Source organism: Phasianus colchicus, chromosome 3 (assembly GCF_987193195.1).
Source record: "Phasianus colchicus chromosome 3, bPhaCol1.hap1.1, whole genome shotgun sequence".
In the NCBI taxonomy this organism is placed as follows: Eukaryota; Metazoa; Chordata; class Aves; order Galliformes; family Phasianidae; genus Phasianus; species Phasianus colchicus.
In genome coordinates this window covers 83,429,184-83,456,611 of record NC_143438.1, presented here as the reverse complement: position 1 = coordinate 83,456,611, position 27,428 = coordinate 83,429,184, and the positions used below count along the sequence as shown (strand labels likewise).

The window sequence follows — 27,428 nt, the reverse complement described above, 5'->3', positions numbered from 1 at the left end:
CTGATTTCATTAGACTTTATTTGCAATACAATATAAAATAGATTCTTTTGGTATGAAGATCTTGGAGACCTTATTTTTTACACCACATTTAAAACAAAAATCACATACTTTGAGTCTCTGGACCATACCAAGCACTGGAACCGTAGTTGAGTTTCAGGTATTTTATGGACTTCTTTGGTTGCAATCTATTCAGTAAACTATTCAGTAAACTTCAAATATGAAGACTTAACATTCAAGCTCTAAACTAGTGTTGAAGCACCTAAATTATAGTAGCTTGATTTCTAAGAATTGCCAACGTATCTGGAATTTTCACCATTAACAGCAAGATTTGTGGGTATTAAACAACTCTGAAGAGCAGACTACTTTTATTTAGAACCTAGTAACATCCTTCATTCAGTAACACTGAAGAGTACGCAGTGGGGAGAACTGAAAATTTAATCCATGCTTAGACTTTCATACAGCAGATTTAACTTGTACTATCATCAATTCTGTGCTTGTATAGACATTGTGCATGGCAAAATTTCATACAATATGCCAAACTAGCTCATCTATTACAGTTCACTGTAGCACTGAAAGTATCGCCTATGGTACTGAAAGTGTAAATCATAATCTACTGCTTAGTTCCCCTACAGCACTCGATATTGAATTCATCTTCACATAACAACTCTCACAGTAAACCTATATCCTCTGCAATTTCTAGCAGACTGACATCCATTTTCTTTTCAATTCCTTTGAGGGAAATACGACAACTTAAAAAAAGACTATGAAAAAATAAGCACTTCCAGTTCAAAAGTAACTGTAGTGTAAATAATTTTCTGTAATCTAGCTCTGTAATTTACGCAAAATTCTAAATTCAGTTGCTGTTGGTAAAATACATAACACAGCAGATGTAAAAATATATATAAAAAGAAAAAAGCAGCAATGAGCAAACTGTAGTACTACAGACTTCCAGTTCTTAAAGCAGACATCCCACACTTACACATCAGGAATGTATATAATGCCAAGGAGAAAATAAAGGGACTTTCACAGTGTCAGCTGCAGTCGCTGCATTATTCTCTTGTGGTACATTTTCCCTTTTCAAACCTGTTATACGTTTTCCTACAGCTACAAAGAACAGGATACAAACCCAAACGTTGTCATTTTTCTCCTTGTTATTTTCCAGCATCATCAATGCCACAGATTCTTGGTCCGTTACATAGTGTAGGCTAGTAAAGACAGGATGGTCATCCTATTTTTACATTATTTATATCAAGGCAGTTCCAGCAAAGAAGAGAGCTGGCAGAGTACTTAGTCACCTGGATTAAAGGTCTTTAGTATTCCACATCTTGTTTCCTTGTGTGCTAAAAGGGACAGACTTTTTTTTTTGTTTTTTTTTAGCTGGAAAGAGGTTGTTAATGCCTAATATAAACAAAATGAAATCATGACACACAATATCATCCCCTACAAATACATCCAGAACATCATTTTAGATGAAACAGTGCACTGTTATTGTTTGTCAGAATGAACAGCTAATGGTTAAAAAGAAAACAGATTCAGAGAAGTCTCTGCCTACACAACTTCTGCTGCTATCTTCCTTTGTTAAGGACAGTCATGAAAAAATTAAGAGATCTTTTCTTTCAAACATTAATCAACAGAACATATCTAGTTATCTACCTTGAAGTCAACTTATAACATCAAGAGTTTTCTCACAGCAATCATCAGCAATGTCAAATAACAAGGTGGAACCAACACACAGTGTGTCCCAAATCTCCAACTCCCGGTTTCATACACAGAGCAAGACAAATCCATTACTATAAAGAACTCTACAGAGAGGGCCAACCACTTCAGCCTTCCCACAATTTCACATCTTTACTGAATTTTACCAGAGATGAAAGCACACCATCCATCTTCAAAATGGCCTTAATCATCAATAGGGCTTAAAGCCTGCTCTAACATAGACCCTGAAAGAATCAAATTTCCTACTGTGCTGATTTGTCAAGGCCACAGTATTAGGATGAACTTCATAATTCAACAATTCTTAATGCCCGTATCACCATGATACATTTTTTAAACAGTTGGTATCACTGAGCTTTTAGAGGAAGAGCCAACTCTCCTACCTTTATACAGAAAGGCTTTCAGTATAACAGTACAAAACTAAACAGAATTTATGTCTGAGTAACGAACATAGAAAACTACTATTGCAATTTTGTGGTGATGGCATAGAAATTTAACAATCATCAGAAAGCCTACAAACAGCATGTTTAGTTATAAAAGAAAGATTGTCTTAGGATAAAAATAGTGCTGACAGCTAAAAAGCTCTTTGTTGCAGCAAGATACGCAGTAATGAGTAACAGGTTCTAGACAGTTTAAGCAATTCCCCAATACTGCAACACAGCACGTTTTTGTAACACTACTTTTACAGGGATTATGCTGCAGCAACAGTACACTTCTTAGTGGTTGGCACTATAAATTAACCATAATAGAAGAAAGGCATTGAGTGATCAATGTGTGAGAATCTCTATTTGACCTGTTCCTTAGGAGCGGTTGAAATAAAAACTGAGGAAGGGGACCGTCCATTCCATTCAGATAATACACCTTCTTTGAACATGAGATTCTTGGCAGGAAGTGGAACACCCATATCTGCAGAAGTTGGCTGCAAAATTGAACTTGAACAACCAGCATCATGGAGCTGATCCAGCGTTGAAGTACTTTCCTAAAAAGAAAAATTAGAAAACTGTCTTAAAAACAAGAGAAATAATGAAGGATTTAATAGCTAGAATATAACAAGCTATTCCAATCAGCAAATTTAGTATTCCTGAAGTTTGCTTAATCCAAATCACTATGAAAGTAAAAATAGAACAAAGGAAGGCATAAAATAGGCACACAGTTACCTTGGTTACATCTGTGTGCACATGTTTAGGTTCCAAGAATCCTTCATGGAGGGCTGAGACTTAAAAATTAAGGGAAGATCTAGCAAAGTGAATATGCAGCTATGAAATCTTCAGGACAGCTCTCACATCAGTCTGAGCATGTTAAGCACTGCCACAATCTCATATTGTGCTAGGAGGTGAATTCAGATATATTCAGAAGTACTGACTTGATCATAGTATGAGTAGACCTATTTCCCATAAGTTTGGTTTCTCAGCTTAAAAAAATAACTTCAGTGTTTTTCCCCTCCCTATACAGATGATCATCTACATAAAAAGTGCATCCCAGAGACAGAATCTAAAAGGTTAGGAAGAAGTCACTTGAGACTGATGGATGGTTTTAATGGCTTCAAACTTCTGGAAACCTCTAAGGTTCTCAAGAAGAAATGGTTTCAGGATCACACCACTTGTAACACTACCTAGGGTAAGTAACCTGCAAGTTCCTCACCCTACTGAAAGGACAAATGTATCAAAGCATAAGCAACTAAGTAGATCCCATGTCACATGTGGACAGGTCTTGCTAGCATATATTTCCATGCAGAAATACAGGAGGCTGTGGAGCAAGCATTTCTCCTCTCTTCCTGTGCAAGGTCCCCCTTTCTGCCTTTGCCCTTCCCCCAGCATCTGTACTTTTATGTATTTATACTCATTCATCATCAGGGAAGGGAAGAATTCACATTCTGCTACCAGAAGAATTTGAATTTTACAGCACTTAATATAGTTGCCACTTACAGGAGTGTAAGAAAAAAACAAAAAACAAAAAACAAAAAACAAAACAAAACAAAACAAACAACAACAAAACCCCACCACGCACACTTTTCTATTCAGCCAAGAATAACAAAGGAGAGCAAAGAATATCACATAGCAAACAGAATTATTTACTTGTTGGTTATTCCTCCTTACCTGGAATGAATGAACAAAATTAAGGACCTGCAAGGACAGTTTTCTACTGGAATGTAACAGTTTTTGAAGGCTGTAAAAAGTGAAAGAGAAGAATCTAAATACAAATACAGAAATTCAAAATACATGCCATAAATTCCCAAGCTTCCAAGGTGCCCCAATTTAATCTAGTAAAGAATTATCATGGTAAACTGCTCAAAAATTACTTTTGTAGTACCAGGCATTACATGACAAAATAAAAAGCTTTCAGACAGGAAGCCTGACAATAACATTAGCACTGATGAGGTACTCAAATCATCTCGTGTGCTTATGAGGTCAGCCAGCTAAATGCTATTTTCTTGATTTATTGTGTTAAAATGGAACTACTGCAGTTGAAAAAATATTATTTCACATAAAATACATTAATAAATTAGACTGTAACATGTTTTCTTCTTATAAAGGACATTATTGTGGATTTCAGAAGCAGGTAAATGATACACTGTTAAAAGCAAGTCAGCTACTATAATAAAATCCATAAGCTATGTTTTCAAGCAGCCTTTTATTTAGTTTCCAGAACCACATTCTGGAGGAAAAAAAAAACAAGCAAACAACAACAACAAAAAACACGTTGCTGGGTGAGTAATCTTTCATAAAGAAAAGCTATTGTCAAAAGCAGAAGTTAGCTTGATCATAAGGCGGCACTAAGCTTAGGAAATAAAATGCCAAAATCAAAGAAAATTTCTATCAAAACCAAATGCATTTTACATCCAATCATTATTAAAAGAGTTTTTTTGGGGGGTCAGGTGGTGAAGAAAAGAAATCTGTGATATGTCAGGAAGGCATTCTAAACTTACCTGATGTTCACATAGCTTCCTAAAAAGAATTTATCTTCTACCTTGCAAAAACAAACTGAAAAGCAAGCCGATTTTTTTTTTTTAGTGGGCTAAGGTTCACTGGGCATTAACATTACAGATGGTGCCCTTGAGTCAAAAAGGTTTACACCATCACCTTACACACTTGAATTAGAATCACTATGAAACTTAAACTGGTTCTGGTCCAATTGTCATCAAGCTGTAGATACCCGAATAGTTTTGCAGGAACACTGGACATAACACAACTATTAAACCTGCAGCTGGTAAAATAAAGCTCACCTTTCTTTTCTACATAATCCATGAGTGGCAATTTTTCTGCAGACTTTCTGATTCAACTCAGAGCTGAAGAGAGGAATGCCAAAGCATAATTCCAGAGGAACCCATTCCAGTTCTGATGTGGGTACTAAAGAGACAAACAAATTAAAAAAAAAAAAAAAAAAAAGAGAGAGAGAGAAAGCAAATATTGATCCCAGAACCAATTCTGTCAAGTCAGATCTATTCCCTCAGATCTACAGGACAATTCGTGCTTTTTTGAGGCAGTTCATTTACTCAACTGCTCAAAGATTTAAGGGAATCTGTATTTTAAGAAATAAAAACACTTACTGTCTGAGATGCCAAGTACAGCAGTATCTAACAATAATATGTGTTCAGATCCTTAAAAGGAAGGCATCTTACTAGATAGGGAATGTTTAGTACAAAACATTTGTCAAAGTTTTACCTTCAAGACTTTGCTTGATTGTAGAATCCATTGATGTTTCTTCTATTACCATCTCAAATGACTCTGTACTCCCATTTACGTCAGATCCTGATGCTAGATCAGCATCTCCTGGAGGTAAAATAATCCTTATATAAACATTTAGATGAGTATATGTTTAATTACCAACTGATGTAAGGAACTTGACACAAGTTTTGCCCAAAAACCATACACAAAAGCTGCTCTGAAAATAATGCCTCCTATTTTATTATGTTGGCCCACATTGTCAGAGGCAGATGTTGGTGAGATAGCAGAAGAGTTGAATCTTCACACCCACATCCTGTTAATTTTGTAGCAATACAACAGATGGCAGCAGAGGAACTGACAAAGCAACGTCTGACATGAAAGCACACATGAAGCATTGGTGTGGGATTGAACCCCTATATGAGTAAAAAATGGCACCCATTGATGTTTATAGATGCCTTCTGAATGTATATGAAGACCAAAAGTGGATGTGATCACAGTGAGGTGGTGAGTGGTGCATTACAGCAGTGACAAAAGTGGGTTACATCTTCTGCTGCAGATTTTTACAAGAGCAGCATGCAGGCTCTTGTTCATCACTGGCAAAAATACATAGCTAATGGTAGTGACTATGATGAAACAAACAAACAAACAAAAAAAAAACAACAGTGTTGTATAGCTTAAAATTTGCTCTATCACATAGTGCTAAGTGGTCTTTGTTTCCATGGAAATAAATAGGAGGTACTACTTTTGGAGCAACCTACATAACTATTAAACCAGAAGAAATGTTACAGAGAAATATAAAGTCTTACTGATTTGGGGACTTTAGAGCTACTTAGGGATCTTCAACACACCTACAAAAGATTAAGTTCTGGCATATGAAAACAACACAACTTACATTTTAATGTTTTGAAATGATTTCTTCCCCCTTCTGCCAGTTATTTTAGTCCAATGATTTTCAGTTTGTATTTGCTAATTTAGGCTCAAAGGGCAATTAGGAAGTAAGTCTACTGACAGCAGATTTACACTCAAGATGGGGTTTCACTCTATGTTGGATGATCCAACACAGGCTGGGAGAGCTGGGGCTCTACAGCCTGGAGAAGAGAAGGCTCCAAGGGAACCCTGTAGCAGCCTTCCAGTACCTGGAAGGGGTCTTACAGGAAAGCTGAGGAAGAACTTTTTAGAAGGGCAGGTAGCTACAGGATGAGGAGAAATGTTTTTAAACTGGCAGAGGGTAGATTTAGACTAGATATTAGGAAGAAAGTCTTCACTGTGGGAATGGCGAGACACTGAACAGGTTGCCCAGTGAGGCTGTGGATGCCCCCTCCCTGGAAGCATTCAAGGCCAGGCTGGATGGGGCTGTGAGCAACGTGGTCTAGGGGGAGGTGTCCCTACCTATAGCAGGGGGTTGGAACTAGATGATCTTAATGGTCCCTTCCAACCCAAACCATTCTACTGATTCTGTATCATACAGAAATCCAAATCCTTTGGGTGTAATCCTTTGCTGAACTTTGCTGAAGTAACTGTTCGCAAATTAACAGAACACACACACAAAAAAAATACTAACTAACCTCTTCCATCAGAAGCATCACTCAGCTTCCTGTTAGCTTGTCGACTTGTAGGATTCAGCATAGTGACATAGCCACAAAAATGCTGCAAGTCTACCTTGTTTCTCAATGTCTTTAAAGCTGAATGAATGCCCATGTTCACACGAGAGAAGTCTAGAAGAAAGAAAACACACATCCCAGTTTACTTTAGCGAAAACCTCCTCCAAAGCCATATAGTTCATGTCTAGTCAAACTGCTTTTTATCTGGATTTTTTTTTGTCTCCTTTAATGCTACAGATCAGTGATAATATGGGTGGACATGGGATAACACTTAAGAAGATAGCTATCTTGCACACAGACAGCAGAGATGGCTAGGTTCAGCTAACAACAAACAACATCCAACCCTCTCAGTCTCACAGTCTTTTAAGAAAAACCCAATACAAGAACTTACACAGATCTGATATTCTGAAGAATTATAGTACAGTAATAGTGGGTAACAAGGAGTTTCAACACTGACTTCTTAATCCTAGAATTTTTTAAGTTTAAAAGCAGACAGCCCAGAGAGGACATACATAAAAGGCAATCCATTTTGAGCCTAATAAAAATTAGACTATGAAATTAGCTTTATTTCTAGTAGCCTAAATAATATTAGGTTTCATATCTGCAAGTCTGCAGTTTTCCTCAAACTCTTAGCTAGAAAGCCTATGGCCAATCCAAAGCCTCCTGTCGCCAAGGAGTACATCAGAAAGTTAATTTCTGCTTCTTAAACTCAGTTGAAGTAGGAAGACTTTGAAGGAGCAGGATTTGCTAACAAAGCTCTTTCTTTGGTGGAAAATCCTCCATCATAGTTCCTAGTACTACTGTTTGCTTTTGGTCTCACCTCTCATAGTTAAATGCTGAACAAAAGTAAGAGTATACACTATTTAATAAATACGTACAAATAAAGATTTAGAAGTCTTTGCTGAAGTTACTTCTCAATGCCTGCACTGGGAGAGAACACAGTCCAGAGAGAACATATTGAATACTACAGAATACAGAAAGGAGCGAACCATATCTACAAGCTTAGGACTGACTTGTCAATAATTTAAACGTTCGTTCAATTTTTCATCTAACTTGGCTCATAATTACTAGAAAATCTGTTTTACAAGTATTTTTGCAACCTTGCTGCACAAGGAACATTCAATATGGTGCCATAAAGATTACGTTAAATAAAGTTACCTCCCTGCTGCTCAGCTTCATCAAATGGAAAAGGTATATGCACAGTTTCTCCCATTCCATGCATACCATGCCCCTGAACATCAAGAAAATCACATTAGGCAAAAAAAAAAAAAAAAAAAAAACTCATCAGCTTAGCTTAGTCCTAATCATGCTCTCTTTTAACTGATGAAACAAACATAGAAATATTTCTATATTAATACTCTCAAGATAAATAGATTGAATAAGATACCCCATCCTCTTCCCCCTAAAATGCATGCGAATGAAGATGATTAGTTAAGCTTCATTGAAGAGGAGCAGTTTCTTGAATAATTCATATTGTCAGTTACCTTATACACCACTATCATCCAAAAGACTTGTGGATTATTCATTTTCATTTCAGTTTACTATATCCTCAATGCTCCTATAAATCCCTATCTCATTTTCATTGAGCAAAGCTCTAATATTTGCTCATAATGTAATAATGCATATTACGTATGCATTGAGTTCAAAACTTATGGTCTTTATCCCCTCTAAACCACACCAGCAATGGCTAAAGTTAAACATTTTTCAGCTCCCAACAAAATTATAGGTCTCCTACATTCTTAATCTACTTTTGATGTAATAGTTTTACTCAAAATTATATAAGTTTTCATCATTTATAGAGGGTATTCCATACCTGAATTAGAACAGCTGAATGTGTTAAAGCATCATTCAACATTGTGAGCACATTTGAAGTAGGAACTACTCCTGGGTCATGACCCCAAGACGTTATAAGTAAGCGATCATAACCCTAGAAGACAGAAGGTTATTTAGAGTAGTAACGGACTATCCAAGCACAAAGTGAAATGCTGCAGTTAGGCTAATAGCATGTTGGTACCGTTGTCAAGTTACTGCAGATTACAACTCTATAACATTATACTTTCTACCAAGGATCACTTATGCTCATATTTCTGGTAAAGTCAGAAGTTTGCCAATCTCAAAATTAAGATGGTAGTTTGAGTAGAACGTATCTGTTAACCATCCCTATAGGACTAGGTGGCCCTTGCAGCAGTCTCCTAACAAATATGAGATGAAAATAATTCCAAATAAATCTAAATGCTAAGCTAACTTTGCTAAGTTGTCAAAAGAAAGCAATGATATATATCAACTCCAGAGTAGCCATCCAAAGGGAAGGGACAGGAAGGCAAAAACACTGACAAACTTCCCAGATTTCAAGACTGAAAATGTCTGTAGGAGTTTTAGAAATGTCTCAACAGTTTCTCAAGATGATGTGGCAAAATAAAAGCAGGAGAGAAGCATTTACATCAGTACACAGAAGGGCTCTAACAAGTTTGTGATAACGTAGAACGTGAAATCAAATAGTAGAGGAAAAACAGACTCATCTCTCCAAAAATACAAGTCACTATAGAAATGTTCCAAGGCAACTACACTAAATGTTTTATATTAATGAAAATACATAATCTATTTACCATCAGTTTAAGTTACTGACAAAGTTTCAGTCAACCTCTTAGAAGCCTTATGGAATGCCTTCTACTGTATATGTCTTGGTTCATTTAATCCTGTTATTTTAAAACAGTCTTAGAAATAGAAGTACAACATTTTTCAAATTGGAAAGGACATGAAGAGAAAGAGAAGATACATGAAAGAGCCTGGAAGAATGGAATATACATCTACACATCCAAGAGCCAGAGATAACTGCTTATGTGGGTACATCTAAGAATACCCATTCCTCTCTGAACACCTCCATGCTATTGCAGTATACTCAGCTCAAGTGTCTACTCTGAATTAAGAGGTGCAAACTGTAGAGATCACCCTCTGCTTATAAATATGAACAAGACTACTTTGTGAACATTGCTATAATCAGTGAGACACAAACACGGCTGTATGTCTGCTGTGTGTTGATTAAAGTTAATAGATACCACAATTTTTTGGTTCTGCCAAGTTTAAAAGTTGCCATGATCACTCCCAGCTAGATTTGCCAAGGCTACCAAATACCTAACAATACTCCTTCACGGGGCACAAGTCCTACTGAGGGCCAAAACAGGAAAAAGCAGCATCTGAAGTCTTTCAGGCTTGAATTGGACATACCAAGAGCTGGGGATGTTCAACTTGGAGTAAAGAAGGCTCCAAGGAAACCTGATAGCAGCCTTTCAATATCTAAAGGGAGGTTATAAGAAAGAAGGACACAGACTCTTTAGCAGGGCCTGTTTTGCTAGGACAATGGGAAGTGATTTCAAACTAAAAGAGGGGAGATAAAGACTGGATATAAGGAAAAAGTTTTTCTACCTTAAGAGTATAGGAACAGGCTGTTCAGAGAGGTGGTGGATGCTCCTGGAGACATTCTAGGACAGGCAGGACAAGGCTCTGAGCAACCTGCTCTAGCTGTAGGCGTCCCCGTTCATAGCAGGGCAGCTGGACTAAATGACCTCCAAGAGTTCCTTCCAACTCAAACGACTATGATTTTATACTACATAAAACTTTTTTCTAAAAAAGCTACAATAGCTACTTGATTATACCTCAGATTTCAACTGTGTGTGAATTCTTTAGCATACAGCACATCTCTGAAACATTAAGAGAAGGGAGAGAAAAATCAATCTGCACATACACTACCTGAAAAATATCTGGAAGTTTTCGAAGACGTGTTCCTTTAGAGAGCAACAGAGAGGGTGGTCCTTGTCCAGTTATGTGGTAAATATACAGTTTGAACCAAACTGAACTGACTTCTGGTATTGCAGGTCCAATATGCTGAAGAGATTATTCAGAAAAAAAATAGAGCCTATTAATTGCAATTCTTACATGTACAGATATAATTTAACAATTGACAGTTTTAAAGAAACATAAAACTAGTTCTGCAGCATAGGAAGGAATACAAATTGTTAATTTACTAAGGAGGGATGATATTTGCAGGGGGGCTGGAACTACATAATCTTAAAGGTACCTTCCAACCCAAACCATTCTATGATTCTATGTGATTCTATGATATTCTAGGTACTTACTCTCTATAGTATTTTGTATCAGCACAAGTTCAAGAAGAAAAAAATCTGTGGTTAACCCTACTTGATAGGTAAATTGTTAATAATTTAAAGTAGTAAGTATTCACATTTTTCTCCTTTTTTTTTTTTTTTTTTTTTTAAGAGTAATTGTGATACTATTCTATACGCCAATAATTACGGTTCTTTAGAAGAGATACATAGCAGACATACATAGAAACAAAGCTACAAAACTATTTCTATTACTACATACTGTTTTTTCCCCTAGTATTTTTTCACCTGGGGTGTACAGCTACTAATAGGTCGAATTTCATTGGTGAGTGGTGCCATGGAAACCAGAAGGGTATAATTTTTGTTGAGAACTCTACTGCAGGTAGCTGGATCCAAGCCAAGCAAACTCTCACATCGTAAGAGATCCAAGGGAAATCCTGTGATGAGAATGTAAGATTCTTGATTATTTGGAATGGAACATAAAACCTAAAGCATGGTTTCATATTTTCCATTCCACCCTCTAAGCCATTAATACAGTATTTTCCAAAACAAAGTTTTAAGTTACGTACAGACTTATTCAAGTTAATCCCAGTAAGTTCAGCAGTTCAAGTAATACAGGACTCCCTGGCAGAGCTACCACTGTCCTCACTGACTAACTGATCCCAGAAAAGCAAAGCACACAGAATTCTAAAAGAAAAGTTAGGCAAGATTTTACAAATATCTATCTTCATTAGAAAGAATACACTCATTGTCCTAATACAGAAAATGTTTTGTTGTTTTGGTTTGTTTTTTTTTTTTTTAAATAGAAAATTCCACTTGAATAAAAGGATTACTTCCTTTATTACAGCCTATAGAAGCACACAATATAAAACCAAATCCTTCCTCAAGCTCAGCTCATCTTACCACCATTGCCATTAAGCTTGATCTTTGGACATTAAGCCCAAGCTTGTGCACCAAATCTGTCATTCAACACAACTCAGTACCACAAACTCAAAGGATGAAGCAATGTTTTTTTGGCTTCAAAATACTTTTAATCAAACAGGGTACTGATTGCCTTCTGATAAAGCTGAGTACATGGCAGATAAGTAAAAACACACTTAAAATATTTCCTCAGAAGTGTTCACAGTACCGTTAGTTGGTTGGTCAGGCTGTACAGCTTGTGCCCCTAAGTCTTTATTATGCCGTAAAAACAGTATTGTGTTTCTCAGTGTAAGTGCATGATCAAAGTATCGCTGTGCTTCCCCTTCACCTGTGCTTTGAACCTAAACAAGAAGCAAAATAAAGGCATATAAATGGCATTTTGTTTGCACAAGCATTAATAACACAATAGGAAAAATCAGCAAGTTATCATTTGAAAGGTTTTTACTGCACAGCAACCCCAAAGATTATACACAGCAACTATTAAATGAAAAGTGAGTCTTTGTCATGTTAGTCAAATTGTCAAAAAGTACATAAGGACATCTATAAATCTGAATCATGCCTCAGTTTTCAAGCAAAAAGATTTAAATTTCCAGTACTCTTGACTGGTGTAAAAGAATTCTGCAATTAACAGCACAGCCCTCTGATATAATGCTGAAGTTGTCTTTCTAGAATTATCTATAAAAGGTGGATTGGTTAAACATTCTAGAATATAACAGTTATATCTAGTTTTTCTAAAATAAATGATACACAGAATTTCAAAAACATTAACATCTTACTAAAAGGTGATTTGCATTTAACAAACAAGCCATAACGCAGGTGTATGTACACACAGACTTGGGCAAACATAATTCTTTAATTCAATTTGCTTACCAGACATTCTATACATTCACATACATGCATAGTGTGTTCCACAAAGTCACCTGCAGCATGGATACTGTTAATAATCAACAATTAACTGAACCAGTTAGGTTTGGTATGATGAGAAGCATTCATATCATTCTATTGTTAAATGAGGCTCTTAGAGCAGACTTACAAAATGAAAATACTGAAGGCTTTTTGTCCCTTTACACTAGTGCTGAAAAAACATTCGGCCACACATGCAACAGATTACCTTCTCCAGCTCCACCAAGAAACTGTCAAGGGACTCATCTGACAGTTTCCCTACTTCAAACATAGTGACCGCATGACTTTTCAAGTTCTGGAATAATAAAACAAAACTGTCTTAGTTCTTTGAGAAGAGAATGGGCAAGCAAAAATTTTATTAAGCAAGTGTTTCTTAGCCACAACAATATACGTTTTTAAAATAATTATAGTTGTGTTATATGGAAGCAAAAGCATCTTCAAACTCTACACGCTGAGCCTTAGTGTAATACGCTCAACAATTTGGACATACTGGTGAAAGATTCCCCATCATTAGAAAGGCAGTGAGGGTAGAATCAAACAGGAAGGCAATACGCTTTGTGTGTCCGCTGGACAGATTCAGGCTGCTCACACTGGCTGTTTCAGCTAATAAAGAACAAAGAAAAAAAAAACAAACATGATCACATTTACTTTAAAAATGAAAACATCAAGTCATACAACTATTTAAAATAATCAAAAAGCCTCAGTTAAATGTCATGCTGAGTGCAAGGGAATTCCCTTATCACTGCTGAATAATCAATGTTGATCATTCATGTATTGGTACCTTGGCATCAGCTAATATTGATAATATAGATGAGCAAAATACCTTATTTTCTAACAATGAGGCTGAATAAACCAAGACTTAGACATCACCTCCTCCCCAGTATAATTTATACCAAAAAAAAAAAAAAAAAAAAAAAAAAACACCCTCACAGATTTTACATTTCATTTGTTTATAAACCCCTTTACAGACTACAATGCTATAAAGTAATTGTTCCTAAAGTATTAGATTCATTGGTCATGCTAACCTGGATCATCTTGACTGTTGGTGTCTGTATCTGTGGCTGATGACCCAGCTTCCTGTACAGGACTTCTGTTTTCCCCACTGTCCCATGAAAGCAGCATCTTTTGAGGATCCAAAGTACTCCTATTAACATAAATTAAAATCCACATCTATCAGTCACTGCAGCACCAGAGATCTAGTGCTAGTATTCCATGCACAGGCATGCCCAACACAGGCCTTTCAATGTTTCTGAGCCCTAAAACAGTCTAGCTTGATGGCTCTCAGAGCCCTGCTTTTGCTTCAGCAGAAAAGTTTACTTGGTGGTTTGAAAAATACCAGGTTTTGAATAACAGAACTGAAAAAAAAGTGATCAAAGCACCACTGTTCAAGAAAAATCCAATGAAGAGTCTTCTCCATTTTGTTTTCACATTCTGAATTAGCATTAATGATAACTGTTTTTTTTTGGGGGGGGGGAGTTGGCTTTTTTTTTTTTCTTTAAGTGGCTTAAGAGAAACTGAATTCAATAAAGTACCTGACAATGCTTAGATCATGTAAACTGGCACTCCAACTTGGAGAAGCATTTGCTTTCCACTATCAGGATTTTATATAGATAAATGTAGATTAAGAGTGTCTATGACTGAACTACAAGATGATCTCACAGCAAGTAAGCAAGCGTTATTACATAATCACATGAAGCAGTACCAACAGGCATCATCTCTGTACCAGCACAGTAAGAGCTGCTGTTTCCTCCCCAGTGCTTCAGAACAAGCGCACACTTGTCTGCTTCAAAAGTAAGCAATGAAGCACTTAAAAGTCAAAAAGCCACCACTAAGTAATGGCAACAGAAGTAGTAGTTATAGGACAGATTACCACCCCTAATCCTCAGATTAGAGAGATAATCAAGTATTCGTGTCACTACACACACACACACACACACACACACACACACACACACACACACATTAGTAAGCCAAGTGAAATTAGAAGTCAAAAAAAGGAACCAAATCTAAAAAGAAATCAAAATCAAAAAAAGGAATCAAATCTAGCTTTCTCTTCAAAGAGAAATACACTTTGTAAAAGAACACTTACTTCAGTCTGTTCACTGAAGGAACATTCTTCCACGATGGATGAAGGTTATCCAGATTTATGACTTGGCCTTTTTTATGAGCAAAGCCTAATCGACAATACATGGACACAGCATTCTGAAGAAACACACAAAAATTACAAACATAACAAGGAATTGCAATGTGAAACCCCTCCACCAAGCCCACTTGCAAGACTGAGATTTTCACATCAAATAACACAAGTGCAACACACATACCTTTACTAAAGATAAGTCAATCTCTAGGACATTTGCAAGCTAAAAAGAAAAAAAGAAAAGTCAACAATGCAAAATTAATAACACAGAGTAATCCACAATTTGGGAGCTTTGGCATTTTTTGCTGGTTTTGTCTCTTTATTTTTTAATACAGACTGTAATGGTAAAAGGTATCTTGTCCTGACAAAAGCAATGGGGAAAAAAATGGGATGAAGTCTCATGATTGTTCCACTTTAATGCATGCAAAAGAAATATGAGGTTATCTTCTATTGTAAATTTTTAGGTTAATCATGTATATTGTAAGACATACAGAGAAGAAAATAAAATCTGTGTGTGTTCATAAGGTATTTTTTCGGGTACTTTTTCCCCCACACGTTTAAGAATCAGACTTTATGAAAAAAGCATTAGAATCATAAATATTTATGCAAAACTTAGGTTCCTACTTTAAGCCAACACCCTGCATGTTTTCACAATCAGAAATTTTTATTTTTGTCTTTCTTAATTCACCCTAGCAAAATAGAACCAATATGGCTGGGACAGAGGGAAAACAAATTCCAATTCTAGCCAGTACAGAACAAGCTGCACAAATTATTCCCATATAAATTCACTCCAGCTGATGGAGTTGCTTCACTGAATGTGTATCTTGCCTGCAGAACTAATGAAGTTATATTCAATACTAAGGAAACCTATTTATCTCAAACTCTGCAAGTCAGACAATACTTATTACTATAAGTATCATAATACTTATTATATACTATAGTATTATGATACTTATAATACTGATACCTATCCAAACTTCTGCCTTAAGTATTGCACCAGTGTGCCTTGGGCCCTTTCATGGTTTTCCCATCACCAAGACTCCAGGTGAGTTTTTTACTTACCTCTGCCACATTAGTGTGTTCATCTATTGAAACAAATATCTTGTACAGGAGTGTTTCAAAGTAATCACCTTGCACTCTGTTCATCACAAAACCTTCAAGTGGTGGCACTGAAAAGAATTACTTGCACGATTACAATTTGGTAATTTTCTTTTTTAAACTGAAACCGCATAAAACAGAAAATAAAGTAACACAGTGGTACCTTTACTACCATTTTACAATGGTATCTGTATTACTCAAGTCTCAAAGAATAAAAGACTAAAAAGAGTTTATATGGTACTAAAATTTCTTCTAGCCCTTAAGAAAATAATGGTTGCCAAAATGTTTTCTAGTATTAAAAAAAAACCCACTCTGCTTTGCATCACTGTCCTTCAGATTCCTGCTCATCCACTACATCCACTACAGATAATTTCTAGACACTCAGCCCATAAAATGGTTTTCTAATGCCAACAGAGAGTAAATTGTGAAAGAAAAAAGCAAGTGGAAAGAAAAAAGTCACCCTTCTTCCACCCTGGGCTCCACCTCTCCACCCTTTGGGAGAAGCCCAAAGCTAGTATTTCAGTAGCAACTCTCTTGTATTTAGAGGGCATTTGCTTAATTGATCTCTACTACAGTAACGACATGAAGTTCTGCATGGGCAGGTTTCAACAGTGTGTGTCTTTACACAACTCAGAAACCCTTGAGACTTAGCACAGCGTGAGCTGTTCAAAGGCAGCCGTATGCTGCACTAGTTTAAGCTCCTAACTGGTGCCCAGACACAGCTGCTATAATTGAGGTGACAAAACATAAAGGATGATGGAACTGATGTCTATTAAATAAAATTTAAAAAAAGCTGAGTCAAATAAAAAGAAAAGGCTGTACAGGAATCAAAAACCTCAAGCCCTTTTAGCACGGCAGCTACATTTCTTTACATTGTGATTCCTTTCCATTACAGATATACAGGAAGGTACTTAAGTCATACTGTGAATCTTTAAAACAATCTCAACTTACCTACATATTTATATCAAAATATATGAATTCAAGTTGAAAAAAGTCCTACGTACAATAAAACCATTGTCTTTATAACAACTGAAATAAATCCAAGAAAATGCAGTTTTATATTACAGAAATATTTACTTACCTGCTATACAGCTGTCATCAGATATTGGTACATCGAGGTAAATAAATCCCTTGTTATACAAGCCTGTATAAATTAAAGCAAATCATTAGAGAAAAAGCATTTTGCAGAGTCCTAATGATACAAGTAGACTTTTCCATCAGTCAGTTCAGAATGTAAAGCAGTACTTCCTATTAGATTATACAGTACATTATTTTGCAATACACGATCAATAAACTACATCCAATATTCAGCAGGTGTTATCCTAAAACAGAGTTCTTTACTTGAAGTTTGATGCAATATTCCTGGAGCTTTACAACTACTTTCAGGACAACAGAGCACAAGAGAATGACCAGAAACTGAAGCAGCTATATTTGACAGCACCTACCTCAGGCTCTGGCCACCACTTGATTCACCCAGAGCAATATCTGGCATTCTCCCAAGTGCTCTGCAGTTCTTGTGCCCAGTGGTGCTATGGGAAAAGGCAACCCTTCCTCCAGTCAGGAGGAGACTTCCCTGAACAGGACCTGCAGGGCCACCACTTCCCTCAACACTTTCTGAGTCACAATGTGCTTTTCCAGAGGTCTCATCACCCTACCAATTGCTTTCAGTAGACAGAGCTGTGGCTCTTCAGCCTGGAGAAGAGAAGGCTCAGAGGAGACCTGATAGCAGCCTTCCCCTATCTGGAAGGGGACCTACAGGAAAGCTGAGGAGGAAATTTTTAGAAGGGCAGGTAGCTACAGGATGAGGAGAAATGGTTTTAAACTGGAAGAAGTTAGATTTAGATTAAATATCAGAAAGAAAGTCTTTACTGTTGTGTTCACAGTGAGGTTGTGGATGCCCCTTCCCTGGAAGCATTCAAGGCCAGGTTGGATGGGGCTGTGAGCAACCCGATCTAGAAGGAGGTGTCCCTGCATATAGCAGGGGGTTGGAACTATATGATCTTAAAGGTCCCTTTCAAACCAAATTATTCTTCAATTCTATGATTTACAGATGATTTGTCCATGAATTTGTGCTCCCTTGTTGATTAATATGATTTGTCTATAACACTGGAATAGGGAGAAGCACACAGTTTTCATTAACATTTGCAGACATCTGAGGTAGACAACCTCTTAGACTCAAGCTCCATTTTTTGATAGTGTTCAAATAGTAAGAAATTTAAAAACCTTTTCTTTGAAAAGCAAAACAGTGAAGTTTTAGCTCCCAGCAATACCAGTTTTGTCATTTTTATTTTTAGTTTCTCTCATTCTCATATACCCTCTGTTCCCTCTCTGAGCCCTTACTATCAGTTTATAAGAAAGGAATGTGTTAAATTACATGGAATAATATCAGAGCAACTTCTCCTAATGGCTCACTGTTAAATCATCACAAAACTTAAGACTGCAGCCTGTACAAGCTCTTGAGTGTTTCCCTCCACATCCTCCCAAACTTTAGCTAACTTCAATCTTTTTACACCTAAGTTTTCAGACAACGCTCTCTAAATTTACTGAGTAAGATCTACATATAGAAAAGGAATGCCAGTTAAACACTTACTGTGAACTACATTGAAGTCTAGTGAACCAGCAAGCTGAGGACCTGAATCAATTATCTTATCAATAGCAGACTTTTCCGATGTAGTACAAATCTAAGTAAATAAAATCATGTTAGTCTGATGCAGAAATGAGTCTATGCAACTTGAATAATATTGCTCAAAAAAAAAAAAATTAAAAAAAAGCAAACCATGAACATTTCACATTCAGATCAGTCACAGATAATACAAAAATACAGAAAGTAACCATGCTCTTCATTAAAATGCTTGCACTGAAGAATTCACTGCGCTTCTTACTGATGTTTTTACTCTTGTCCTTAAATAAAGTTACATGTGCTCTAGGAACAGTATTTAATTGCATAGGTGTTTTACAATAGTGTATATTAGCTTTGCTTTTTAAAACTTCTAAATTAAGTGTTCAAACATGCAACTAGAACCATTCTAGAAAGAGGGCAATTTCAATATCAATTTTCTTCAGGTTAACTACTTTGGAATGTCAGAATGTATATAACCACTGCCCAAGATATTCCCAATAACAGTCAAAGGAAGTTTCCATCACTGCATTAACTATGTTCCAATCTAAGGTAAAAGGTAAACCAACAGAGAAGGAATTAAATACAGATTTGGTGTACTGATGGACAGTTGGCTGAATATGAGCCAGCAGTGTGCCCAGGTGGCCAAGAAGGCCAATGGCATCCTGGCTTGAATCAGGAATGGTGTGGTGAGCAGGACTAGGGAAGTCATCCTGCCCCTGTACTAGGCACTGGTGAGGCCTCATCTTGAGTACTGTGTTCAGTTTTGGGCACCTCAATACAGAAAGGACATTGAGCTACTGGAGCAGGTCCAAAGAAGGGCAACAAGACTTGTGAAGGGCTTGGAGAATATGGCCTGCAAGGAGAGACTGAAGGAACTGGGGCTGTTCAGTCTGGGGAAAAGGAGACTGAGGAGAGAACTTATTGCTCTCTTCCAATATCTGAAAGGTGCTGACAACAAGAGCAGGGTTGGTCTCTTCTTACTGGTGACAGGATGAGGGAAAATGGCCTCAAGTTGTGCCAGGGTAAGTTTATGTTGGATATCAGGAAACACTTCTTTACAGAAAGGGTTGTCAAGCACTGGAATAGGCTCCCCAGGGAGGTGGTTGAGTCACCATCCTGGATGTGTTTAAAAACTTTTTGGATGTGGTACTCAGGGATATGATTTAGTGGAAGGTTGTTAGTTAGGGTAGTATGGTTAGGTTGTGGTTGGACTCGATGATCTTTAAGGTCTTTTCCAATCTGAGCGATTCTATGATTTTATGAGATCAGGAGACTATGGCTGACTGTAGAAAAACTGTGAGAATGAAATAGGATACTATGAAAATGAAAGTAGAATGATGACAAAACATGAAGCCAGCTCACGAGTTTTTCAAGTTTCAAATGAAACAAATAGAGATACAATGAATGACAAGAAATGAAGACAAGTAACAAATAAGGTCCACTAGCACTGAAGGTGAAGATTTAGTCAAAACCAAGATGTCAGAGCTAAAATGTGAAATTTAAGAAGGCACATTTTGCTGCCTGTTCCCTATAAAGCACAGCAGCACACACTTCAGTTCCCAGTTCTGCTGACACAAAGTAACCTCAGCACCGTATGTGACACAAAGCACAAAGGAGGAAGAGGGCAGAATATACCAACAAAGAATGATACCACTTCTACCAGATCCAATCTCTATTTCCATGTCAGTTGTTATAAAAGCTCCAATCTTCAATCAGTCTTTGTGTAGAATACACAAAGAGAAGTCTGTTTTCAGGAACCATGAGTATTTAACCAAAATTAGAGCTGCCAGCTGCACTGAAGTACCTTGATGTCATCCTCAGTGATGTAGCCAGACTGCACAACCCACCAAGCTTCTATGGTAATTTCCACAGGTTTCACAGGTAACAGATCACGCGCGGTTTTCCTTCTGAAAAATTTCTGCAGTGGTACAGTCCATTTGAGATAGAAATAAGTAGCACTTCACACGTGCAGGCAACCATCTACCTTTATATAACCTGATTTTTAAGTACATTATATTTAGACTGGGCACACAAATACTATTAACCTTGCCTTTTAGTAAAGGCCCACATTTGATCAGAAACAGATGTGCTTCCCTCCTCTCTCAAATTATATGAGATTGGGATGGAAAAAAATTATTTACACCTGATACTGTCAGATGTAATCTCCACATACGTCTGTATTCTGTATGTCACTAACTAAAAGACTACATAAAGACATGAAGATCAAGAACAGCAGACAAGTATACAATCGGTCTACTTTAAATAAATGCAGCAGTATTAAAATCCATTTTAAGAACACAGTTTATCTACTTTAAAAGACCAAGATTTCATATTCTCAGTAAGTAAGATGCTATAAAAGTACAGTGAATTTCAGTACAAGAAAGAAAAACTAAAGTGTACTGTTCATTTACACACTTAAATAGCTCATTCTCCATTCTCTTCCACTGTATAGTTGTTATTTTTAGATTCAATCTGTCTACTTCATATTTTGGTGTCCACCCTTGTATTTGTTGATTGTTATTCTGTTTTGTTTTGTTACTTTAAAGTAATGCTGAATATCCGTTCTTTAGTCTATTTTGGTTTTAGTACTTGTTGTTGTTGTTGTTAAGAAGCAGAAAATAATTAGCAATATGTTATTTTGTGCTTAATTACACATAGTAGTAAACTAACAAGGCCCACAAATTTTTTCCACTACATCCTTTCAAATCATGCACTATAGGTGAGGGAAGAAAGAAGAAACAGAAGACAAACTTACCTTTGAAGATCTACATTGGTTCATTAGGTCTATATATTGGTTTCTTCCTATACCAAGAAGTCTTAGACCTGGAAAATAATCAAAGTTTTATTTCTCTTGGAAGGGTTTAAGCTGAAAATACAAAAAATCTTCTTGAAAGAATCAAACCTACTTGTAATTAATACTTCTACTTACTCCTTCTTCCCAAAATAAAAGGATACCTGAAGGAACTAAACTCAGTCCTAAATGAATTTATGAATTTGTCCAAGAACCATTCCTATTCATTTACTTTACATACTATATATTTTAAGTATCCAGTTTCTCTCAAGTCACAGAGTAGCAGGGAATAATCCAACTCTTTTCTCTTCTGCCTTCACTCCAACAGGTAATTACAATGCTTCAAATCAAGAGAAATAAAATTCTACCTATTTTGATCAACAGGGTGTTTTTCTACCCTACTGCCACACCATGCACTCGATTAAAACTCTGTAAACTAAGAATTAGAGCACAAAAGGCCATGTAAGCCTTAAGGAATATGACTAAGATTAAGCTCTGCTCAAGTAAATCAGAATTTAATTCTATCACTGCCAGCCTTCAACCATTAACACATTATGAAAAGATACTGGAAAACTACCCAGGAGCATTAACCCATATTCTGTCTCAGTTGTCAAGGGGTGATCATTCTGTTCTCCTTCAAATTAAATATGAGGTTATACATTCACATCCCTAATCTCCCCTTCTTGTGCCCACAACAGTCTAACAGAAAGCAAGACAGTCTATCTGGCACATTCAGGGGTATCACAAAGTGACAATCTCTTTTCTTGTACATTTTTGTCCATTGGTGCTAATTCATAACAGAGCCAACAGCCTTTCAGAGTTTTCCCAAAGCTTTCTGCCCAACACACACCAAAACACATAGTGGGAAAGTATCAGCTGCTCAGCTGGATGACACAACAACCAGTAAGACTTTCCACCCAGAAGCTCAAACAAACAGGAAGGCACTACATGCAAGGATAGAAGCTGGTTTTGTATCGTGTCTAGTAGTACTTAAATCAGCCCAATTCCTGTGCTTATCATACAGACAGAACACTGCACGGAGAGCACACCTTCTTGAATACCACTATTTAAATGCTTCTATACCTTCATTCACATATTTGTGTTCAAGCAAATATATGCCCCATTAATTCATTTTCAAGATGGTCCTCAACTCCAACTCACTGAAAGCAGTATTGCAGCTAGATAATACTTACAGTCAGCAGCAGTAAAGTTGGGTAATGAATCATAGCTTTTTTCACTGTTCATTATATCCTGAAAAAGACAAGAAAATTTAATTGCAATACGAATGTCATTGCTTCAGAGAAGCAAATGTAAAATTCATCCTTTTAAAAAAAACATGAAATTAAATCAGAAATCTATTAAAGTCAGTACACTAATTCTGGCTAGGATAATGTTGATTTTATTCATGGTAGAAGATGTTTTGGATTTGTGATCAAAACAATGCTGATAATATATGAGTGTCTTAGCTACCATGGAATACTGTGCTTAAACAGACTCAAGGACATCTCAGCTTCTTAGCCTGCCTGCCAGAGAAGGAGCTGGGGGGGACAGAATCAGGACAGCTGACCCAAACTGTCCAAAGAGATGTTCCATATCATATGACGATATCATATGACATGGTATTCAACAACACAAGCTGCAAGAAAGGAGGAAGAGAGGAGAGAGAATGCACCAAACTACAGCATTTGTCTTCCCAAGTAACCATTACATGTGATGAGCCCCAGGAAATGGCTGAACATCTGCCAGCCTATAGGAAGCTGCCAACGAGTTCCTTATTTAGCCTTGCTTGCATGTGCAGCTTCTGCTTAACCTACTGAACTGTCTTCATCTCAACCCACAAGTTTTCTCACCTTTACCCATGACAATTCTCTCCCTCATCTCTCTGACATCCAAAGAAAACAAAAAGGTTGCCAGAGAGCTGACAGAAAACAGAACCATTTTAGTACTCATAGAAAAAGCTTTTGATATGGTCAAATGCCATTTCTGAAGAAGAAAACAACTGTACAAATGTGTTGTTCTTTTCTTGTTTAGTTGGGTGTTTTGTTTTTTTTTTTAAAGCAAAATTCCCTTTGTTTTATTCAATCAAAATTTTTATTAATCAAACAGAATAGGGTATTTCTTTCACAAGCAGTTTGAAATGAAGAATCACAAATCTCAAGGATCAAAAGAAAGATGGGCTTAAACATGAGTTCCACCCAACTCCACGTGACAAAGTCCAGCTCTTGAAAGGTTTATGGGGGTACAAGGGTGAAAAAACAGCAGATACAAGTACTTATCTAAAAGCTGCAATTTGTTAGCAGTTCCTACCCAAAAACAAACAAATCACCTGACATTGTCTTGCATACACTGACATCTCAAGGACCTAATACACCATTTCTCACCATAGTTTTACACTCACCTCCATTATGCCTGTGTAATACGAGAACGGTGTTACCCTCAGCCCTTTCACCATTATGTCAGACAAATGGTATGGGTACAACATCAGGTGGTCACGACTGTATTTTAACAGATCCTCGTAATATTTACGTTCATCTTTCTTGACGTGCTTAACTACAAGAAAACAGGAGAAAAAGTTGCATTGTTAGATCAAGTTCAGTCAAAAAATGTCTAAACAGAAAACTAAGAAACAGTATAACAGAGATTGACAGAAAGCTAAAAACAAGATAACGAAGGGCTACATGGCATGTAGCATCCAGGGATTCCTACATACAGTATAATTACTTTCAGAGCCATTACACATCAGAACAGAGCAGACTTACTTTGCAGGTTAGCAGGAAGTGGCCCATTGAGACAACTCATGCAGGCTCTCTGGAAAATGATCTGTTCATCAGTCAAATTATTATTTACTGTAAAAGAGGACTGGATGCAGTCAATGCAAAATAAAATGGAAGCCTGCAAACAAGCCTGGATTCAGATGTGAAGACTTCTCGTGATGTTTTGTCATTCAGAATTATTTCAGGGACGGAGGGACCTTTAAATAGGACTAATTCTTGCAGTTTTAGAGTAAAGACAATTTTCCACAGAAAAGATTTGGGCAGCAACTAAAAGTTAACTGCTGCACTCACCTAAGTTATTCCGGTATCGTAACTGATTGCGGATGCTGTAGAGTACAACCTGCCTTTCATATTCCCTCTGAGAGTTTCCAAGAGCCTTAAAAATAAAAAAGCACAAAACCTGTTTTAGTTAAACCAGCACAAGGCATCTCATAAGGAAGCACATGCATGCATATGTTATTTAATGAGTCCCCCACATCATTACAGTGATAGTATCTTCAGTTCCTCTATGAGATCAGAAGTATCTTAAGTTAAATGGGTCCCTCCACACAAGATGGAGAATTGAATAGTGATCTCTAGATATTATTTCTTTTCCTAGAGCCATTGCGACCAAAAAGGGAGTCTGTCATCTTCAAATCAAAGGTTATAAACATTCTTTTAGGTTACATGAAGCACTGAGCATTACACCAAGCATTCAGCATCTTGCAGCCTTGAAAAAGCACCTAGAATTAGTGCAGCACGAATCAGTAACTGTGAATGACACAAAGTTTCAGCTACGGCACCTAAGAAGCTTATAATGAAATAAATAATGAAACAGTTCAGCTGTAATTTCCCACAAGCAGGCAATCAAGTGATCTTTGGTCACAAGATTAAGGCACACAGTGCTTCACTATCCCAAAACAAGATAAAAAGAGAACTTTGGTTAATGTTTTAAATGCCTTATTTCGAAAACAGTCCTGCAAAATCCTTCATATTATTCTTCTGCTCAAATAAAAAGTGAGCAGGTTTTCTCTGCCTGGTTCCCTCACTTGATGCTCATATTACAAAATATCCTTAGATTGAAAAGTACTTTACTGAATATAGGGGACCTCTTCTGCTCTGCCCTGATGAAGCCACATTTGGAATACTGTGTCAAGTTCTGTGCTCCCCAGTTCAACATAGGGAACTGCTGAAGGAGAGTCCAGCAGAAGGCCACAAAGATTATTAGAGGTTGGGAGCATCTCCCATTTAAAAAGAGGCTGAGACCTGAATCTGTCCAGCCCAAAGAAAAGAAGACTGAGAAGGAATCCTATCACTGCTAATAAATATCTCAAGTGTGGGAATCAAGTAGATGGAACCAGGCTCTTTTCAGTGGTGCACAGTGACAGAATAAGGGGCAGCAGTCCAAAAGGGCAGCAGTCCAAAACTGCAACACAGGAAGTTCCATATAAATATGAGGAAGAACTTCTTTATCGTAAGGGTACAGAGCACTGGAACAAGCTGTTGAGAGGGGCTGTGGAGTCTCCTTCTTTGGAGAAGTTCAAGACCCATCTAGATGCTGTCCTGTGTAACCTTCTGTACAGAACGTGCTGTAGCAGGGGGGTTGGACGAGAAGACCTCCAGAGCTACCTTCCAAACTCTGCAACTCTGTGAATATACAGGACAAACAAGGACAGTACCCATGCACTGCAGAACCAAGCATTAGAGAAGAGAAATACACTCACAGGCAAGATCCATAAATGACTTAACTTCAAAGTATTTTCTCCTAGTACAAAAATATTAAAGACTACTCTAAAACTAAATACAACAGAATCCTGGAAGCTACTTTAAATAAAATAACACATTATACACTGCTGTATTTTCCACCTTAATCACACAGCATGGCAGTCTACTGGGGCAAGTAATGTAAACCACCATTCACATTCCTCTGTAAGAGGAACTACCTGACACTTGATGGAGTTAACTATTCAGGGCCTGCAGTCACTACTCTTCCTCTCCATCCTTTGTGCAAGAGCAGGAGTTGTCTTCCACCACCTGCTTCAAACAGCACTTGGCTTTGAGCGGAGATGGAAGCCTTCCTGTTGGCCTGACACACTACCTGATGCTGCTGTCAGGGACCTGTGAAACCCGGCACATCAAACTTTCATGAGCTGTTTTTTCCCCAGGCCACACAGTGCTCAGCTCCCTGAGCACAGAGCAGCGCCGCTCTCTGACGGCACCAGGCTGGATCAGCTTGCCCCCAAGAAAAACTATAGAGATGCTCACATCTTTCTGCCTCCACACATCCCGATCCCAACAGCCCCCCCCACAGATAGGCACCACACCACTCCTACGTGCCCCTCTCCAGACACACCCCCAAACCACCCCTCCACGCCGCTCTCCCCACATAAACACCCCAACGCTCCAGCAGAACCCCACATTTCCTTCTCCACTGGTGGGCACAGGTCGCCCGCCCACCTCTGGGCTGGCAGGGCAGGGCAGTGCAAGGCAGGGCAGAGCCGCCACCTCTCCCCGCACAGCGCTGCCCGCGCCCAGGAGCTGAGGCTGGTCGCCCGGCGGTACCTGCTTGACGCTGGCCGGCAGCCGGGCCCAGAGGTAGTTGTGGCGGATGTGGAACTCCACGTCGATGTTCATGGCGAGGGGAGCCGAGCGCGCCGCACGGCCCCACCGCCGGGGGGCGCTCCAGCCCCGGGGCCGCTCTGCTCTTAACCCTCGCCGCCACCGCCGCCACCTCCTCTTGCTCGCCCGCTGCCGCTGCTGCTTCCGCGTCACGGCCCGGAAGTGATGCCGCGTCACTTCCGGTGGGACGGGAATAAGCTGCGCACGTGCGATGCGTGAGAAGGCGTGCGGAGTTGCGCGGGCTCCTGCGCGGGCTGCTTGCTTTTCTTCCTTCCGTCCCTTCCTCCTTCCTTCTACTGACAACCGCCTGCCGTCCCTCTACGCCAATGCTGGTGACTGCTTAACGTGAGGGCAGTGTCTGGAGCAGAAAGAAGCGTTTCATGACGTGGAACAAGCAGGAATGCTTCTTTCAGCAGTAGCCCTGGGTTACTTCAGCTGATTGTGCCCCCAGTGTAGGGTCTGCAAAGCCTGGGGATGAAAACCTGCGGA

General features: G+C 38.1%; 1 protein-coding gene across 1 annotated transcript; it reads right to left on the bottom strand.

Annotated features, from left to right (window-relative positions):
- On the bottom strand, positions 1–27,121 carry FAM91A1 (family with sequence similarity 91 member A1). The gene is made up of 24 exons (XM_031591193.2): positions 26,883–27,121; positions 24,633–24,717; positions 23,966–24,117; positions 22,761–22,818; positions 21,532–21,599; positions 20,581–20,694; positions 18,747–18,837; positions 17,238–17,300; positions 16,121–16,227; positions 15,243–15,281; positions 15,011–15,123; positions 13,947–14,065; positions 13,412–13,524; positions 13,130–13,216; positions 12,227–12,359; positions 11,386–11,534; positions 10,727–10,861; positions 8,793–8,906; positions 8,138–8,210; positions 6,944–7,093; positions 5,376–5,483; positions 4,937–5,060; positions 3,810–3,879; positions 1–2,692 (listed from the first exon to the last, which is right to left on the bottom strand). Exons 1-24 carry the CDS (start codon positions 26,952–26,954, stop codon positions 2,498–2,500), a joined length of 2,532 nt encoding a protein of 843 aa, XP_031447053.2. The 5' UTR covers positions 26,955–27,121; the 3' UTR covers positions 1–2,497.
- Between the last annotated feature and the right edge of the window lie 307 nt (positions 27,122–27,428).

What these genes read in the sequence shown, in the direction of transcription:
- FAM91A1 (XM_031591193.2), bottom strand. Translation starts at nt 26,954, where the DNA reads ATGAACATCGACGTGGAGTTCCACATCCGCCACAACTACCTCTGGGCC. An exon ending in CAACTTTACTGCTGCTGACT is followed by an intron (nt 21,600 to 22,760) that starts GTAAGTATTATC and finishes ATTATTTTCCAG; the next exon opens with GTCTAAGACTTCTTGGTATA. An exon ending in ACCAATGTAGATCTTCAAAG is followed by an intron (nt 20,695 to 21,531) that starts GTAAGTTTGTCT and finishes GTACCACTGCAG; the next exon opens with AAATTTTTCAGAAGGAAAAC.